At 35.5% G+C, this 20471-nt stretch overlaps 1 protein-coding gene across 1 annotated transcript in view; it reads right to left on the reverse strand.

The window, feature by feature from the left end:
• The window catches only part of C2H14orf39 (chromosome 2 C14orf39 homolog), a 53349-nt gene extending 38882 nt beyond the window's left edge, over positions 1-14467 (reverse strand). The window contains 5 exon segments of the mRNA XM_089906270.1: positions 8793-8882; positions 12620-12746; positions 13747-13818; positions 13901-14004; positions 14370-14467. Coding sequence (XP_089762396.1) covers positions 8793-8882; positions 12620-12746; positions 13747-13818; positions 13901-14004; positions 14370-14467 — 491 coding nt within the window.
• Between the last annotated feature and the right edge of the window lie 6004 nt (positions 14468-20471).

The following is a 20471-nucleotide window of genomic DNA, read 5'->3' on the forward strand; positions in this document are numbered from 1 at the left end:
GCGGGCCTCTCACTGTTGTGGCCTCTCCCGCTGCGGAGCACAGGCTCCAGACGCGCAGGCACAGCGGCCATGGCTCACAGGCCCAGCCGCTCCGTGGCATGTGGGATCTTCCCGGACCGGGGCACGAACCCGCGTCCCCTGCATCAGCAGGCGGACTCTCAACTACTGCGCCACCAGGGACGCCCTGAACTGTTTTTTAAATGAATATTCTGAATTCCAAATTGATCACACTTCCACAATGCTTTGACTACTATTAGGAATTTCAAAGCCTAATTTTGCCTATATCTAACAAATGTGTAAGACCATATAGTATGAATTTCTATCAAGATCAAAGGCTTCATCTTCCTATATTACCCTTACTTCCCTATAGCTCAGTTTGTATGTCTAACTTTATTTTAACACTATGGTATTATTTATATAAATCATTTCAAATTCTTTTTGAATTGAAGTGGGGCCTATAAATAACAAAGTAAGTCTCCTTTGTTAATTCTACCCTCTGCCTATTTCTTGGATGATTATGTACTCCAGCTTTCTCTTCTTTTTGCTTTATACTTTCCCTGGGCAATCTCATCTATTTTTATGATTTCAAATGCCAATGAAGTCCAAATCTATACCTCAGTCCCTACCTTAAGACCCAGTTTTTAATATGAAATGTACTGCATTCTAGATTTTATGTGGGTGTTTTTAATTAGAATATTAGAATAGGAGTGACATCGGCAAGATGGCAGAATAAAATGCCCCTTGCGCATATCACCCCCCTCAGCAATAAAAGTCTGCCATCCAACCATGGACAAAAGTGCCTTTGTGGAAGCTTTGGAATCCAGGTAGGAGACTGTGAAATCCTGGTGCAGTCCAAGACTGAGGAGAGCCATTTTGAGAAAACGGACTCACATCTTGGTGGTTTAACTTGCTGACTGTGGTCCTGGCTACAGACCCAGAAAACATCTCTGTACCCCTGAGAACTCAGCTACAGGCCTATCTAGCTTTGGGTCTGTAACCAGCCCCATAAACCAAGGGACCTGGGAGAAGTCACACCTACCTGTGTGTCAGGCAATAGGCATACAGACCCTGGTCCTGGCTGTGGTCTCAGAAGTGGCAGGTGAACCAGTTCCAGCCCTTCATGGCCACAGTCTGGAAATACCAGGAGATAAACCTGCCAAGCTCAGTGAGACTGTAGATTTTGAAAGGGCCCTGTAACTGGATTCCAACCTGTTCCAGCCACAGTCACTGAAGAATCCTGCTGGCACACAGACCCAGCAGGAGACACTCCTGTCTATGCCCCTAAAGATCCTAAAGCACCCTATAGTTGGTTCCAGCCCTCTCACAGCACAGTTTGTCCACAGTACTGAGGGTCCAGGGTTCAAGCAAGAGACACTCCTGTCTGCACCCCATAGATCATGAAAGGACCCATACTTGATTCTAGATCTCAAGCAGTCTAGCACTAACAGAACTTCTGGCCCAGGGACCCAAAGAGATACTGCTATATGCTCCCCTGGAGATCTTGAAAGGGCCCTATACTTGGCTCCAGCCCCTCTAGCCACAATCAGGGAGCAGTCCAGCCCACGGAGGGAGCTGGTTGGAGACATGCCTATCTGCGCCTTGAGAACCAGGACTGTAGACCTCAATTTTGTTTGCAGAATCTGAAACAGCCCTGAGACTCAGTTCTAGCCCCTCTCAGCCACAGTCCAGGGCCAGTCCTGACCACCCATGAATCCATTCAGTGACTAGGCATGAACTCTCCCAGGGACTTGCTGGGAGACAAACTTGTCTACACACTTGGTAATATGCCTGCTGACTAAGGACCCAACTGTGGAACCTGAATCAGACCTTTGTCCCAGTACTATTCTACTGAACAAAGTACTGGAGGAAGTCTCACCCACCCAGGGACCAGACAGGATCCATACCTGCCTGAGCCCCTGGTAACAAGCACACCAACCATGGATCCCACTACAAACTCAATGACAGCTTCAAAATTAGCTCCAACTCAGCACAACTGCAGCTCTATAGGTAACCCCATCAGCCCAGGAAACCAACAAGAGAAGGTCTTTACCTCCCAAAACCAGACTGTAAAGACTGGAAGAAGTGTTTGTTCGTTCAAGTGCACAGACACCAATGCAAGACTAAGCATATCACAAAGAATAAGGCAAACATGACACCATCAAAAGAAAAGTAATAAATCTTCAGTAACTGACCCCAAAGAAATGGAGATCTACAGTTTGCCTTGAAAAGAATTCAAAGTAATCATCTTAAAGAAACTCAATAAAATACAAGAGAACACAGACAACTAAACGAAATCAGGAAAACAATGCATGTACAAAATGAGAAGTTTAATAAAGAAATAGAAACTATAAAATAGAACCAAACAGAAACTGTGGAGCTAAAGAACACAACAGCAAGACTGAAATATTCAATAGAGAGCATCAGTAATAGACTTGATCATATAAAAGAAAGAATCAGCAAATTCAAAGACTATTCATTTGAAATTAGCTACTTAGAGGAACAAAAAGAAAAAGAATGAAAAACAGTGAAGAAAATCTACATAAATTATGGAACACTGCAAAGCAAACAAATATTTGCATCACGGAAGTCCCAGAAGGAGAAAAGAGAGACAGAAAAAGGCAGAAAGCTTATTTAAAGAAATAATAGCTGATTACTCAGCTATAAAAAAGAACAAAATAATGCCATTTGCAGCAACATGGATGGACCTAGAGATTCTCATACTGAGTCAAGTAAGTCATACAGAGAAAGACAAATATCATATGATATCACTTATATGTGGAATCTTAAAAAAGGCTACAAATGAACTTATCTACAAAACAGAAATAGAGCTACAGATGTAGAAAATAAACTTATGTTACCAGAGGTTGGGGGAGGAGAGATAAAGTGGAAGATTGGAATTGACACATACACACTACTATATATAAAACAGATAACTAGGGCTTCCCTGGGGGCACGGTGGTTAAGAATCCACCTGCATGGGGACATGGGTTCGAGCCCTGGTCCAGGAAGATCTCACATGCCACAAAGCAACTAAGCCCATGCACCACAACTACTGAGAGCGCACTCTAGAGCCCGCAAGCCACAACTGCTGAGCCCATGTGCCACAATTACTGAAGCCCACACACCTAGAGTTTATGCTCCACAACAAGAGAGGCCACCACAATAAGAAGCCCGCACACCACAACCAAGAGTAGCCCGTGCTCGCTGCAACTAGAGAAAGCCTGTGCGCAGCAACAAAGACCCAATGCAGCCAAAGATAAACATATAAATAAATAAATTTCTTTAAAAAAAAAACAGATAACTAATAAGGACCTACTGTATAGCACAAGGAACTCTACTCAATACTCTGTAATGGCCTATATGGGAAAAGAATCTAAAAAAGAGTGGATATCTGTATTTGTATAACAGATTCACTTTGCTGTATACCTGAAACTAACACAACATTGTAAATTGATTATACCTCAACAAAAATTTTTAAAAAAGAAAAGAAATAATAGCTGAAAACTTCCCAAATATTAGGAAAGAGATAGACATCTGGGTACAGGAAGCCCAAAAGACCCCAAGCAAGATCAACCCAAAGAAGATTACTCCAAGACACATTATAATCAAAATGTTAAAATGCAAAGACAAAAAGAATTTTGAAAGCATCAAGAGAAAAATAACTCATCACTAGGGAACCCCTGTAATGTCATCAGGAGATTTCTCTGCACAAACCTTCCAGGCCAGAAGAGAATGGGATCACATATTCAAAGTACTGAAAGAAAAAACTGCCAACCAAAAATACTACACCCAGCAAAACTGTCCTTTAGAAATGAAGGAAAAATAAGGACATTCCCAGACAGACAAAAGCTAAGGGAGTTCATTACCACTAAAGGAGTTCATTACTACTGCCTTTTAGAAAATATTAAGGGGAGTTTTTCAAGCTGAAATAAAAGGATGCTAAGTAACAACATGAAAACATATAAAAGAATAAAACTTAATGGTAAAGGTGAATATATACTCAAATTCAGAATACCATAATACTGTAATGATAGTATGCAAATCACTTTAATCTCTAGTATGAAAGTTTAAAATATTATTAAAATTATAGCTACAATAATTTGTTAATGGATGCACAATATAAAGTATGACATCGATAGCCTTAAATGTGGGGGGAGGAGAAGTAAAAGTGCAGTTTTTGTATGCAATTGAAGGTTACTTGTTATCAATAAGTCTGTTATATCTATAAGATGTTTTATGTAAGCGTCATGGTAACCACAGAGAAAAAATTTATAGTAGATACACAAAAAAGAAAGAGAAAGGAATTAAAGCATACCACTACAAAAAAAAATCACAAAGGAAGACAGCAAGAGAGGAAGAAAGGAACAAAGGGACTAAAAATACACTCAGAAAACGATTAATTAAATGGCAATAGTAAGTCCATACCTATCAATAATTACTTTAAATGTAAATAGACTAAATTCAAAAGACAAAGAGTGGCTGAGTGGATTAAAAAAAACAAGACCCAACAATATGCTGCCTGCAAGAAACTTACTTTAGCTTTAATGAAACACATGAGCTGCAAGTGAAGGGATAGAAAAAGATATTCCATACAAATGTAACCAAAGGAAATCAGAAGTGCTTATACTTAAATCAGATAAGATAGACTTTCAGTCAAAATCAGTCACAAGAGACAAAGAAGGTCACTTCCCAAGGAATTAGAAAAAGAAGAACAATCTAACCATAAAGATAGCAGAAAGAAGGAAATAACAAAGGCTAGAGCAGAAATAAATGGACTAGAGACATGAAAGACAACAGGAAAACATCAATGAAACAAAAGTTGCTTTTTTGAAAAGATAAACAAAATTTACAAACCTTTAGCTAGACTAACCAAGGGAAAGAGAGAGGACTCAAACAAAGTTATAAATGAAAGAGGAGATACTATACCTGACACCAAAGAAATATAAATGCTCTTAAGAGGCTACTATTAACAATTATAGGACAACAAATTAGATAACCTAAAAGAAATGGATAAATTTCTAGAAACATACAACCTACCAAGATTGAATTATGAAAAAAAATTAAAAATCTGAACAGGTCAATTCCTAGTAAGGAGATAGAAGCAATAATCAAAACCCTCCCAACAAAGAAAAGCCCAGGACCAGATGGTTTCACTGGTAAACTGTTACCAAACATTTAAAGAAGAATTAACACCAATCCTTCTCAAACTCTTCCCAAAAAATGGAAGAGGAGAAGACACTCTCCAATTCATTTTATGAGGCCAGCATTACCCTGATAAAAAGCCAAATAAGGACACTACAAGAAAAGAAAACTAGAAGCCAATATTCCTGATGAATATGGATGAAAAAATTCTCAAAAAAAATACTAGCAAACAAATTCAACAGCACTTTAAAAGAATCATACACGAATACGAAATGGGATTTATCCTTGGATGCAAGGATGGTTCAATATACACAAATAATTAAACATGAAATACCACATTAATAGAGTGAAGGATAAAAATTATATGATCTCAGTAGATGCAGAAAAAGTATTTGGCAAAATCTGACACCCTTTCATGATAAAAACTTTCAATAAATTGGGTATACCTCAACATAATAAAGGCTATATATGACAAGTCAATAACTAATATCATACTCAATGGTAAATAGCTAAAAGCTTTTCCTCCAAAATCAGAAACAAGACAAAGGTGCCATTCTCACCACTCTTATTCAATATAATACTGGAAGAGCTAGCTAAAGTAATTAGACAAGAAAAAGAAATAAAAGGCATCCAAATAGGAAAGGAAAAAGTGAAATGGTCTGTTTGTAAACAGTATATCCTTATATCAATATATAGAAAATTCTAAGACTCCACCAAAAACCTATTAGAACTAATCAACAAATTCAATAAAGTTTCAGGATACAAAATCAACATACAAAAATCAGTTGCACTTCTATACACAAACAACGAACTACCTGAAAAAAAAATAAAGAAAACAATCCCATTTACAGTAGCATCAAACACATTTAAAAACTTAGGAATAAATTTAACCAAGAAGGTGAAAGATTTGTACACTGAAAACTATAAGACACTATGAAAGAAACTGAAGAAGACATAAATATGGAAAGATATTCTGTGCTCACAGATCATAAGAATTAATACTGTTATAATATCCATACTACCCAAAGCTATCTAAAAATTCAATGCAATCCCATCAAAATTACAATGGCATTTTTCACAGAAATAGAAAAAAAAATCCCAAAATTTGTATGGAACCACAAAAGACCCCAAATAGTCAATTTCTGGAAATCTCAAAAAAAAAACAAAGGTGGAAGCATCACACTTCCTCATTTCAAACTATGCTACAAAGATATAGTAATCAAAATAGCATCGGGCTTCCCTGGTGGCGCGGTGGTTGAGAGTCCGCCTGCCGATGCAGGGGACATGGGTTCGTGCCCCGGTCTGGGAAGATCCCACATGCCACGGAGCGCCTGGGCCCGTGAGCCATGGCCGCTGAGCCTGCGCGTCCAGAGCCTGTGCTCCACAACGGGAGAGGCCACAACAGTGAGAGGCCCGCGTACCGCCAAAACAAACAAACAAACAAAAAAAACAGCATAGTATTGGCATAAAAACAGACAGATAAACCAATGGAACAGAATCAAAAGTCCAGAAATAAATCCATGCATATACAGTCAATCAATATTTGGAAAGGAAGCCAAGAATACTCAATGGGGAAAGGATAGTCTGCAATAAACAATGCTGGGAAAACTGGACAGCCACATGCAAAAGAATGGAACTGGACCCCTATCTTATACCACTCATAAAGATGAACTCAAAATGGATTAAAGACTTAAATTAAATGTAAGACCTGAAATCATAAAACTCCTAAGGAAAAAAATCTCCTTGATGTTGGTTTTGGCAATGATTTTTGGGGATATGATACCAAAAGCACAAGCAACAAAAGCAAAAATAAACAAGTGGGACTACATCAAACTATAAAAGCTTCTGCACAGCAAAAGAATCAATCAACAAAATGAAGAGGCAAACTACAGAATGGGAGAAAATGTTTGCAAACCATATATCCAATAAGGGGTTAATATCCAAAATACATAAGGAACTCATACAACTGAATAGCAAAAAGACTAATAATCCAAGTTAAAAATGGGCAAAGGGCTGAGAGACATTTTTCCAAAGAAGACAAATAGTCAACAGGTACATGAAAAGATGCTCAACACCACCAATTATCAGAGAAATGCAAATCAAAACCACAATGAGATAGTACCTCATATGTGTAGAATGGCTATTACCGAAAGACAAAAGATAGGTGTTGGCAAGGATGTAGAGAAAAGGGAACCCTTGTATACTGGTGGTGGGAATGTAAATTGATACAGCCACCATGGAAAACAGTATGGAGGCACCTCAAAAAATTAAAAATAGAAAAGCCATATGATCCAGTAATCCCACTTCTAGTTACATATTCAAAGGAAATAAAATCACTATCCCAAAGAGATATCTGCACCATGTTCATTGAAGCATTATTCACAATGGCCAAGACATGGAAACAACCTAAGTGTCCACTGACAGATGAATAGATTTTTTGAATGCGATATATATAAAAATGGAATGTTATTTAGCCACTAAAAAAGAAGGAAATCCTGCCATTTGTGACAACACAGATGGACCTTGAGAGTGTTATGCTAACTGAATAAGTCAAAGACAAAGACAAATACTGTTATGATCTCACTTATATGTAAAATCTTTTTAAAAAGCTGAATTCATAGAAGCAGAGAGTATAATGGTGGTTTCCAGGGGCTGACGGGTAGAGGAAATGAAAAGATGTTGGTCAGAGAGTACAAGCTTCCAGTTAAAAGCTGAATAAGTTCTGGGGATCTAATATAAAGCATGGTGAATATAATAATACTGTATTATATACTTGAAAGTTGTTAAAAGAGTAAATCTTAAATATTCTCACCACAAAAAATATAATAGAGTGGTAGATGTGTTACCTAACCTTATTGTGGTAATCATTTCACAATACACACATGTATTAAATCATGTTTTACACCTCAGACTTACTGCTATGTGTCAATTATACCTCAATAAAGCTAGGGGGAAAGTAGTAAGATAAATAAATAAAAATTAAATCAACACTGCTCTTGTCCAATTATGTTAAAAATAAAAATATTGCAATTTTTTAAATTAAGCGAAATTATAATGCTATATAACGTGTTCAAAGTTCCTCGCCTTGTTTCATTATATTCATTAATTACATTTACTCCCCCAAACCAGGTGATTTAACACATAATAAAATAAGCCCACACAAATATTATTGGGTTGGCCAAAAAGTTCATTCGGATTTCTCCATAACATCTTAATTTTTGGCCAACCCAATAGTATTTCTCTGTCAGAATATAACACCCCACTAAATCAGCACTCTGTAAAACAAGTTCAATATAAATATACCCTTCAAAAGTCAACACTCCAAATTTTTCATAAGCTAATTATACAGCTAACTACTCCCCCAGATGTTTGACTATAGCAATTCAGTCATAAAAAATATTAATTGAAGCACTCTGCCTTGTAACTGCTACTGATAAATAGTTTCTAAGGACATATTTAAATATATCAAAGGTTGGATAGAGCTTTATAACAAATAGGTAGGCCAACAGTGACAACCAGAGTCCAAAACGCTGAATTTGCTTTAAAAATAAATAAACTAAAAAAATTTTTCAATTAATATTTTTGCAAAGAGTATTTTATTAATACTAAGTTAGAGAATTGATAAGCTTAAATTAATATATGTACTGTACCTGTCTTTTTCAACAGTTTCTTGATAAATAGTAAACTGGTCCTTCATATAGTCTTCATGTTTATGAAATATATCACATGTTGGCCTCCAGCTATGGAAAAAAAATACTGTAATTAGCATCTCAGAATGATAAACTAATTTAAGAAATAATAAAAATGAATGTAACCATTTAAAGATAAACAAATCTTTCCTTTCCTGGAAAAAACAAGCTTACATCAAGAAAAACATTCCCATCTCCGATCACCACCACTATGACCATTCATGCAATCATACATATGCTCAAATATCAATATCGATTAATTTTTACATAAAGCCTGTTTTGGAACCATGACTAGGGAAGGAACAAATATGACATGGATGGACTGTGTATTACTATGGCATTTCTGGAATATACTCTGCAACACTCCAACATCAGGCTTTGTTTCTCATCATACTTCCAAGATCTTAGCTAAGAAATTCTTTTGGAGTAAACATTTAAAGAGCTAGGATAAGGGATAAAGAGAGGCTTTTTTCTCCTTTGAAATTTAGAAAGTCAGGTTTTATACCCTCCTGAACTTGAAAGAAAGAAACTAGACCATAATGAATTATGAAATCAGATAGTTAGAATAAAATGAATATTCAACTTATACATTTGTTTTATTACATGACTCAAAAAATGTTGCCAGTGTGAAGAATCTAAAATTAAGTATACACCATGGCAGCTTACATTCTAAGTATTGTTCAAATATTTCCTCTAGCTCTTTTTTCTAATCTTTTTTATTTTTTCAGATTCAAAAAGTATGCATACCCATTTTGGAAGAACAGAAAAGTATACATAAGAAAATAATTATCATCTATATTCTCAACACTGAATAATAACTACTAATATTTATATTATTTTAATAAATTATTTCCAGATTTTACTATAAGTATATAGTTTAACATCTTTGAGATCATATTCACATATACAACATATCATCCTTTATCACTTACTTTTAAACTATCAATATATACATTTTCTTTGTCACTAAGAATTCATTGTAAAAGTTTTAATAAATACAACATATTACACAATTTATCTAACCATTCCAATATTGTTGGCCATTTTGGTTAGTCAAAGTTTCTCTTAAGAACTTGTACTTAAACACTTGTCTGAGTTTGCAACCATTTCCTTAGGCAATATTCCCCAAAATAGAGTTATAAGGTCAAAGGTTATATATACATACATTCTGAATATTTTTTAAATTCCATAAGAAATACATGTTCACTAAAAAGATATTCACTGTAACCATTTTGATGTACATATTTCTAGACTTTTTAAATTATACATAAATACACAATTACTAAATTGAGTTACTATGAATGTTGTTTTAATGTTTTGTTCAATTTGTAATATACTGTTAACACCTTTCCATGTCAATATTCACTTATATCATAAACTAATGGGCTGCCTACTGTTCATTCATATGGATATACCAAAATTCATCTAAACAATCACCTAATGTTGAACATTTGAGTTGCTTGCAATGTTTTCCTATCGTAAAAAAGTTGAAATAAATACCTTGCTGTACATTACATCTTTGAGAAAATGCCTAATTATTTCCTTATGAAAAATTATCAGAAATGGAACTGTTTAATCAAAAGTCATGCTTATTTTTAAAGCCTTTGAAGTATACTTATATGTCATCCAAAAGGTATAAGGTATATACCAGTGTACATTCCTACAGTGTATGAGAGGGGTGATTTCCTTATTTCCTGGTCAACATTGGGTATTATCCTTCTTTAAATTTCTGCAAAACTTAAAGGCAAAAGAATATATAGTATTTTATTATTGCTTTAATTTGGATGTCTTTGATTATTAGTAAGATTGAGCATTTGTTCACATTTATTAGACATACATTTCTTCATTTTGGTATTTACCTGTTTACCTTCTTTGCTTATTTTTCTAATGGGACTTTGGCTCTTTCTTATTAATTTCTACAAGCACTTTATATTTTAAAAATTAACCCTTCTTTAACATTTTTCTACCTTATCCTTTTGCTTTTTGTATCATTTTGAGGTGTTTTTCTTTTTAATTTGCATATGTCATATTTATCCATTGTTTCCTATGTGGTTTCTACCTTTGATGACATACTTAGAAAGGCCTTCCTCTCTCAAAGATTATAGTCACCTATATTTTCTTCTAATACTTTCATGAATTCATATTTCACATTTAAACCTCTTAACCAGCATGCTGAAATCATGAACTAGAGGTATTCATGCATTAAAATCAACAGATCCTAAAATCAACAGATCCTACTAACTGCCCTCAGAACCCAGCAGAGAATAATCTTGTTTAAAGTAAAGTACATCTTGGACACAGTAGGTTCTGCGGGGAAACTACCAGTACTTTCCCAGCACCCTTTGCAGCTACTTGAGGGAAACCACTGGTAAAACTTAACTACCATAAACCTAAATCAAACTAAAAGAAAAAGTTCAACAATATGTAGTTTTTTCGTTGATCAGATTGCCAAAAAACTTAAACATTGATAATTTCAGTGTTAGCAAGGGTGTGAGGAATAGAAACTCTCATATATTGTTGGTGAAAGTATAAATTAGTATAATTTTTTTGGGAGAGCAGTTTGGCATTACTTATCAAATATTTAAACATGCATACTCTTCAACCTGGCAATTTCACTTCCAGAAGGTCATTCTATAGCAACTGGTCTAGAAATATGGAAGGATACCTGTACATGTTGTTTATAATAGGAAATAACTGGAAATAACCTAAATGTCTATTAATAGGAGAATGGTTAAATAACTTAGGATACATCAATACTATAAAATACTATGGAGCTGTTAAAAAAAAAAAGAATGAAATCCATACATAATCATTACATGTGTAGTACCATTTACATTACATATTGTTAAATTTAAAAAATAAGTTGAAAAATAAGTATGGTATGATCGCATTCTTTAAAAAAGGAAAGGCAGATATACAGGTGGATGTATATATAAGCATATGTAATAGTGATGTTGAATACATATTTTAAAAGGTCTGGAAGGGTACTCGCTGTTAAGAGTGATCACCTGTAAGGAAGAGGACAGGGTGGGGATGGGGACTACAGGCAGGGAAAACCTTTTTACTCCATACAGTTGTATAGTCTTTGAATTTTTATACTAGGCATGTGTTACTTTTATAAAATTTTAAAACCAATATAAAAAAAGTAATGAGGGAAAACCAAAAAGTTTATGAAATTTTAAAATAACAAAATATTTTTAAACAAATATGATTCTTAATATAGTACTTATTACAAAGACAGTGATCCACATAAAATTAAATACAGAAAACTAAACATTTTATTTTTGTAAGTACCTGTCCATACAATTAAGTTCCATTAACAAGTCTTTGTTTCAAAATGTTTGTCTTATAATAGATGTAACTACTAGAATCCAGAACCTGAAGCTATACTGAAAGAATTCTTAACTTACTAAATAGTTTTATTTTGAAAAGCTACTAATTTTAGGCTAGGTTGCCTTAGACAAAAATAAGATCTTGAAAATTCGAAGATGGAAATTATTTCAAATTTATTTATCTAATCGGAATTTTCTATACTGAGCCTAGATTATTCAACATACTGTATTTAGACTAACTGGATCTGAATTAGATCTTACAGCTCTTCTATTTTTCTTTTGAAACTTCTGTGATCCCTTTTACAGTGGCATGTAACAAGGAAATTTAAGACTTGCTTCATCATTTTCCTAATATAAAATACTACTTTAAAGCAACAGTGTCTTCAACTATAAACTCAAAAACCTCGAATTAGAGAATCTAATGACAACTATTGAAAATTTCTTTAAAATACTCACTTACTACAGTTGTCTTTGATCTCCTTACTATGTTTACAGTAATGACTGATTTCCTCATCAGTTGTATTTATAGTTTCATGTATCTTACAAATGGTCGCTTTGTTTTCTTTAATATCTTCAAAGCATTCTGGAAATCATAAATTCAAAATAAATACAGTAGAAAAAAAGGTATGGCAACTGACCTACAAAAGGAGAACCAGAGAATGGAGAGGAAGTGAAGCTTGAGATGGGAAGGGCCCTATACTAAAAAGCACAGGACCAGAGTCAGGCTTGCTCCTAGACCCAGAAGTTAAGAATTTGTGTTTTAGATTGAAGAGAAATAAACGTCCCCTGTCCCACATCTTTAATGTAAGATGGCTGGATTAAGTAATATCTAAGATCAATGGCATCCTATGATGCTATGAGTTCATGTAAACATTTACCCATATGATACTAACATAAGAGTTTTGTTTTTGACAAATGTGTAATTTCTATTCATCAATTCCATGTCATTATTTAACGCACCTTCAACTCACTTATTTCTTTGTTATAGTGAGTAAACACAAGCTAAAAATAAAATGTAATTTCTTAAAAAGATTAAAATAAATTCTTAATATCCAATATCCTTTTTTGCTGCAGAAAAGATAACCAAATTCTATAATACCTTTCAGAACTATTAAGAAATTATTGAGTGTAGTTTCTTTTGATAGTTTTTATGTAGGATCTTAAAATACTATATTTATGTAATCTGCTTTGTCATTCCACTCATAATATTAATTTTCATAATTAGCATTCCTGAAAATGTGGCTTCCATTAATCCTGGCCACTGACTTTTGATGATTTCTAAAAATATTTTAAAATTTTCACTCAAATGTTTAAAATAACCTGTGTTACTTGAGAAAAATAACATTTTCAATTGTATTTCATTAAGGGTGATATCTACTTAAAACAAAATTCTTAAACACAAAATAATTAAACACTGAATACAGAAAATTATTGAAAAAACAGGGTAAATAGCTCATTATTAGTCACTAGATAGAACCAGGGGAAAAGTTCTAATGCCAACTATAAATTACCCTAAACAAGGCAACAGCATAATACCTTATATTCCATAAAAAAAAAAATCTTTGTCATGCAAAACTACTTACTATTAATTCGTTGAATCATATCTTCTTTAGTACTTATATCTTGCTCATACTGGAAAACTAAAATAAATTACTCTTTTGTGACTTCATTTCATTGTTAAAATGTCCAATGATAATACAAATAGTTATCTACTTTTTATTTCCATTTTATACCTACCAAATTCTAGCAAAAGTCTGTCCAAACTGACAAATAGGCTGTCATTCATCTTGGATACTTTGCTAAAAAAAAATAATAATAAGGAAGGGTTTTCTAAAAACAACCTTTTGAAATAGCATTATTACATAAAAATGTGGGTGGAGCAAGAAGTGGGGAGGGAAGAGACACCTTCATCCCGGTACTGGGCAGAGCTCTAGCAGGTATTTAATAAATGAGTGTCGTTATATATATTAAAATAAATGTATACAGTTATCTATAATAAAATAAATTGAATGTCGTTGCATGACTGAAACTTCATAATTGTTTATACATGGTCGTGCCATAAGTTATTGGATATTCTGGAGTCCACGGACATCCAGATTTCTTAAAAGGATATGCCTTTAAAATAAATAATATCTCTAAATATGTCCTTTCTCGGCGTGTGTACTACTACACGCTGAAAAACTCTTAGAGAAAGTCAGTCACCAACAGCGAAGTAAAACCTACAGGAACCGTGCAATTTGACACTTGCGAATTTACCACCGAGAATCCAAAAGCGGAGGTATTCACTGGACTACCAAGCCGCATTTAAAAAAAAAAAAAAATACGCGTATGGCGGGGTTTGGATCACTCGCTACCCGCAGAGTCGAGGAGCTACTCTTCCCGCGCGTTTTGAGGCGGGGAGTTCGCTCGCCGACTACCTTCACAGCCTACTCTCTTCTCCTCACCGGAGTCCCACCCCGAAACTCCGGCCACACGGCGGCCCCCGAAGCCTCGGGCGGCAGTGTGACCAAAGGCGAGGCCACGCGCTGGGAAGCCCCCAGAACGCGACCTCCGGTCGTACATCGGGGACAGGGCCCGCCAACCCCCCAAACCCCTCAGGGCCGCCTGCCTAAGGAATAACCGCCACACGCAGTTCTTTCCCACCCACCTCAGCGGCCCCTCTGGGACCCGAACGCCCACCCTTCCTTCCCGGATCCCAGACTCTAGTCAGGGTCGCGAGCGCCGAGGACACTACAGCAGGTCGCGACACAGAACGACCCGAGCCCAACCTTGACCCCGCTCGGTCCCAACCAGTCCGACAAAGCCCACGGCGGGAGCTGCAGATCACGCTGAAGAGAAAGACGCAACTCCACGCGAGATCTGTGCGGCGGCGCCCCCTCCTCCCTCCCGCGGCGAAGCGAGAACCAGAAGGGTGTGCTGGGGTCAGAAGCCCTAAAACCAGGCTAGGGAACGTGTCAGGGGCTGGTTGTTTTTTTTTTTTTAAGGCTATCCATTCCGCTTGTGAAATAACAGTTTAAAATATATTGTGGAGAACAGCACTAAAATTGATATTAACTTTTAACGTGGCAACAAAAACCACTCCAATCGTCAAAATTCAATTTCGCATTCAGCATTCAAAACTTCTTGAAAAGCAAGTATAAGAATTCAAATACGTTTTCTTTCAACAAAATGTTTTGAGAGTGACTCATTTATTTAGTTTCAAATAAAATGCACATTAATATTTTCTGTCCAAAATGCTGTCTTTGGGTAATTTATGCTCTTAGACTTTGCATATACAAGGTGAAATAAAGAGCTCACTTTATTTATAATTTATAAATTATTTATGGTTTATAACTTGTTCACAATAATTAAACAAATAGTCCCCCAAACTGCCTTCATTATTGGTGTATTTCTGGTGAAAATATTTTTAATACTAAATGATGTAAATAGTTGCCTCAATTCCCAACAACCTGTTTCACAGATTATTAAAATGAAAAAGATACTTTCAGAGATTTGCTTAAGTACTTCAGATCATATATGCATACCAATTTTATTATAATGTGATGTAATGCTGCTCATTAGTATTAATGATAGTCATCAAGGCTAATTTAATGTAAATTTGATGACATAAGAGATTTAGAAGCTTTATTCTTGTTTATATTTATTAGCTATCCCTTTTTAGGAAGGTATGAGAGAATGGATATGAAGGCTCAATTATCATTAGTCTTGCTAGCACTGCTTTGCTATGACTGTCAAGAAAATGTGACAGGTCAAAAGAGCTGTCCACTTCAACTTAATAGTAGATTCTCTTAGGTAAAATTGTGGAAACCTAGAAACACCACCTTACTGAGACCTGAAAATCAATTTATTTGCATTTACATTCACATTTATGCATATCCTAATTACTCTCATAAAAATATACCTGAGTTCTACCAACTCCACTACCCCTTATTCCATTGTGAAAATTCCTTCTGGAAAAGCAATAAAGATGAAGATGTTCCATCTACTGGAGAGTTTTAAATAATAAATTTTATTCTCTCGTCTAAATCCCCTCAATGAAATATAATGTTCTGCTTGAAAAATTGTAGAATGTTGACTCAGGTAAGCATTTATCCTAACAACTCATTAAAATCTCTCCCTACCTATTTTTAGCAACTTCCCCTCTTGCTCCACACATGTAAATCAGAATCTAAAGAAATTCTTAGTTTAAAACTGCTGCCCATTCTAATTGCACTGTATCACTGTTACATTTACTGCTAAATTTATCAATAGAAAGCACGTCTCCTACCTACAATTCCTTTCCACTCCTTTCTTCATTGACTTTTTCAACTCAACCACTGTACCCCATCACATTTAACTGCTTTCTCAGATAATCAATAAAATACTTTTATTCCAAATATAATGGTGTTTTATCAGTCTTATCCTTCCCTCTTTTTTTCCTAACTCTCTTCCATACTTGGCCCCATTAAAATTCTCTGCAACCCTAACCCTGGCTTCCAAGACACTACTTTCTTAAAGTTCTCCCACTTCTCTTACCTGCCCTTCTGATTTTGGCTTCTACTTCTTTCCCTCTCACCATCACTACACAACTATAGACTCTTATCTAAGCTTTTTCTTTAACTATACCCCCTTCTATACATTCTTTGGATTATTCATTCAAAATGTGCTTAAAACTCCCAAATCTATATTCCCAGTTGTATCCTATTATCTGAGTGTTATCCAATATTTACATTTACATGCCTTTCCATCAATCTGGGTTCAATCTGATCCAAATCCAAAGTCATCTCTTCCTCTCCCTCTGACATACCTGTCTCAGTGGCAGAGTAATTCTCCACAAAATCAATACATGAAGAGTTGGTATCTTACATGACTCATTACTCCCTCTTATAAATAATTATTCACAAAATCTTGTTGATTTTTTTCTTTGATATATCCCTTGTATACATCCAATCAACTCTGTAAATAGTCTTTGTAGTTAGATATGGATTCAACTTCTGGTTCTGTTATTTGTTAAGTCAAAACTTTGGGCAAGTTTCTAACCTAAACTTCAGTTTCCTCAAATGTAAAGTGAGAATTAATAATTCTACATCTTGGCTTCTAAGACACAGTATTTACTTGATTTTTCTTCTATCTCTAATAATTTTTCTATCTCCCCTTTCAGATTCATCCTCTTCTACTCAATCATTAACTGTCATAAATTTCATAGGCTCAGTCCTAGCCCTTTTCTTTCATTCTGTTCTCTATGTTTAAGTAATCTCATCACTGTCTATAGCTTACCGCTATACATATGACTCACAAATGTGTATCTCTAGCACAGACCTCTAGTATCGATTCAAGTCCTTAGTGGCAAATAACAGAAGTTGATTCTGGCTGATTTAAGCTAATATCAAATTTGTTAAAGAGGATATTGTGTAACACACAATCCCCAGAATAGCTTGAGACCCAACCTCTAGCAAGGAAGCAGCAGAGCAAGGATCAGTGCCCAAACTCATACTACAGAACTGGTGGTCAAGATACCCAGTCACAACCAAGAGCTACAGGCTGCACCTCACACCACTACTACCGGCACAAGATGCTTCAGTACCACAACCGCCCTAAAAACTTGATCTTATTTCAACTGCCTCCACTGCCAGAGGGGGTTCTTCCTAGGGCATACTTCTTTGTGTCATTTATTCCCAATCCAAAATTTTGAATGGATACATTTGATTAGAGAAGCCTAGGCCCATACTCCACTTCTTTGTCCTTTCAGACTGTTAAGTTATGAACTCCAAACATAAGAAGTGGATTTAAATGCTGGGAAGTCAAAAATAATAGGGACTTTCCATGATACATAACCTCTGAATTCTAAACCCACATATCTAACTGCCTACATGATAAGTCAAAACACAACTCGTGTGTCCCCCCCACTAATCCTGGACCTTTTTTATCATCTCTCTTTTCATGAATGGGATCAGTATCCAGCTGTACATACCAGAAACCTAGGCATCATCCTTGACAGCCTTCCTCTCCTATCATCCCCCATATCTAATCCATCACAAATCCTACCAAATTTACCTTTTAAATATCTTTCAAATCCACCCATTTCTCTCCATCTCAATTGCCACCATCTTAGGCCAAGTTACCACCAGTCTCTCATTTAGATTATTGTAATAGCTTCCAAAATGGTTTTAATGCATATCTACTCTGGCCCTCTTGTCCATTAATCATCCATCCTTCAACAGAGCAATTCTTAATTGCAAATTTTGTACTCTCTCTGACTCTCTCTGTCTCTCTCCTTCTTTCTCTCTCTCTCTCTCTCTCACATACACACACACGCACACACACATACACACACAACTTAAGACACATCAATGGCTTCCTATTCTTCTAAGAATAGGGGACAAAATTCTTATCATGGCTTACAAGGCCGTTTATGATCCTGTCCCCATCTATCTCTGCTTCTTCATATTATACCAAATTTATCTTCCTCCTGAAATCCAGCATTAACATGCTTCTTTCCATCACAGGGACAATGCACTTGCTGGCTCCTCAGGCTGGAATGCTCTATCCTTCCTCATTTAATAGCCTCCTACTCATTTTTCAAATCTCAACTAAAGTATCACAGCCTCAGCAATGCCCATTATCAACTCTCAATGTTGTTATACTTATCCTTCATAGCCTTTCACATGGTTATAATTTAAATTATTTGTGCAGGTATTGTATAAATATCTATATCATCTACCATACTGTAGGCTCCATGAAAACAGGCCCCCCTTTTTCCCCTCCCCCAACACATACAAATATCTTGGCAGCCACAAGAATAGGTTACAGCAGTGTTTTGTTATAATGGCTATAGTCCTAATTCAATTCACAAGCAATTCCAAGGGAATAAATGCCACTTCATTCTAAGAACAGTCCTTATAGGGAAAATAGTCATAAAATAGGAAGTGAAGAAATGTGAATCTGCTAACACAAGTTCATTTACATGAATAGAAATCAGGTCGGTGGGAAAAACAACAGGATTAAAGTGTGCCAGGATTTTCAAATATGTATGATTAAATTTACATTTTAATATTAAAACAAAAACCTCTCCTTTGTTTTCTCAGTTGATCCCCTGTGTTGAAATTAGTTGACTTTCCCGGTCAAATTAGGTCTATACCTTCATCACCTCCTTGAATTACCAAGTCAATAAAATATAGGTAGTTGTCTGACAACTCTGCTGACCTTTCTTGACAGTAATTCTAACACTAGTAGGTTTCCAAGTGTGTGCAAACCATATTAGGCAAATAAAAAAAAAAAGCCGTTTTTGTTCTTGTAGATGCCATTTAACATTAATCTGACTCATTCATTGCTTTACTGTTCATGTACCTTTGATTTTATTCTTGGTGCAAGGCTATTTCCCTCAAATATGTCTACTTACCTCTAAAATCCTATTAAGTGGAATTTTAAATTTTAATTTACTCTTCATTATACTATCCTTTATGTCACATAATTCTTTAATTTTATTCTTTTTTTGCTCACCATTTATCCCCAGCACCTAGCAGAGTGCCTAATACATGATAGAAACTCAACAGATACCTTAAGGAATAAATGAATGAATGGTAAATGCTCAAAAAGTGGTTACATCATTTCACATCTGGGTTACTGTAACAGGCTGGGGACAACCCTTCCCCTTTGATCTATTCTATATTCTTCCTATTCCATCCTATAACAATACTGGTTTTTCTTACATGCATTTCATCATGATTCTCATATAATTCAAAGAAATTATTGATTATATTTTCCTCTGCTTCAAATTGGAATGCCTCTGCACTATTTTAAGATCTTCTATAATTTGACCTCAACTTTATTTCTCAACAAAATCTCTCTATTTTAAGCTGTTCCCTCACTGATCCATGAAGACATTATGTTTATTTAAGCCTCCATGGCTTTGTGTTCAATGTTCCTCCCAACTGGAAAGTTTCTTTCCTTGATCCAATCAAGATCTACCCATTCTTCAGAGTTCAATTCCCAAGAAAGCCTTCCCTGACTATTATAGATATTCCTTTTCTCTGCAGTATATGGCACTGTGTGTACTACTTAACAAACACTGGTTTTATAAAGATGAACAAAGTCCTTGCTCTCAAAAACCTCAGCATTTGACAGTGAAGACAGATACTGATAGTTATGACTACTATCACAGAGATACACATATGTGATGGGATGATAGTTTGGGGATATTAAATCAGTGACTTCAGTGACCTTTAATTCAAAGTCAGTCAGCAACTCTGTACCAGTCAGGGTTCCAGCAGGAAACAAAAATCGCCCCAGATGATTCAAGTGATAAGACTTTACTGAAGAGACTACTTAT

Source organism: Delphinapterus leucas, chromosome 2, assembly GCF_059928025.1.
Source record: "Delphinapterus leucas isolate spDelLeu-1000000601 "Yukka" chromosome 2, BTC_Dleu_Yukka2, whole genome shotgun sequence".
Classification (NCBI taxonomy): Eukaryota; Metazoa; Chordata; class Mammalia; order Artiodactyla; family Monodontidae; genus Delphinapterus; species Delphinapterus leucas.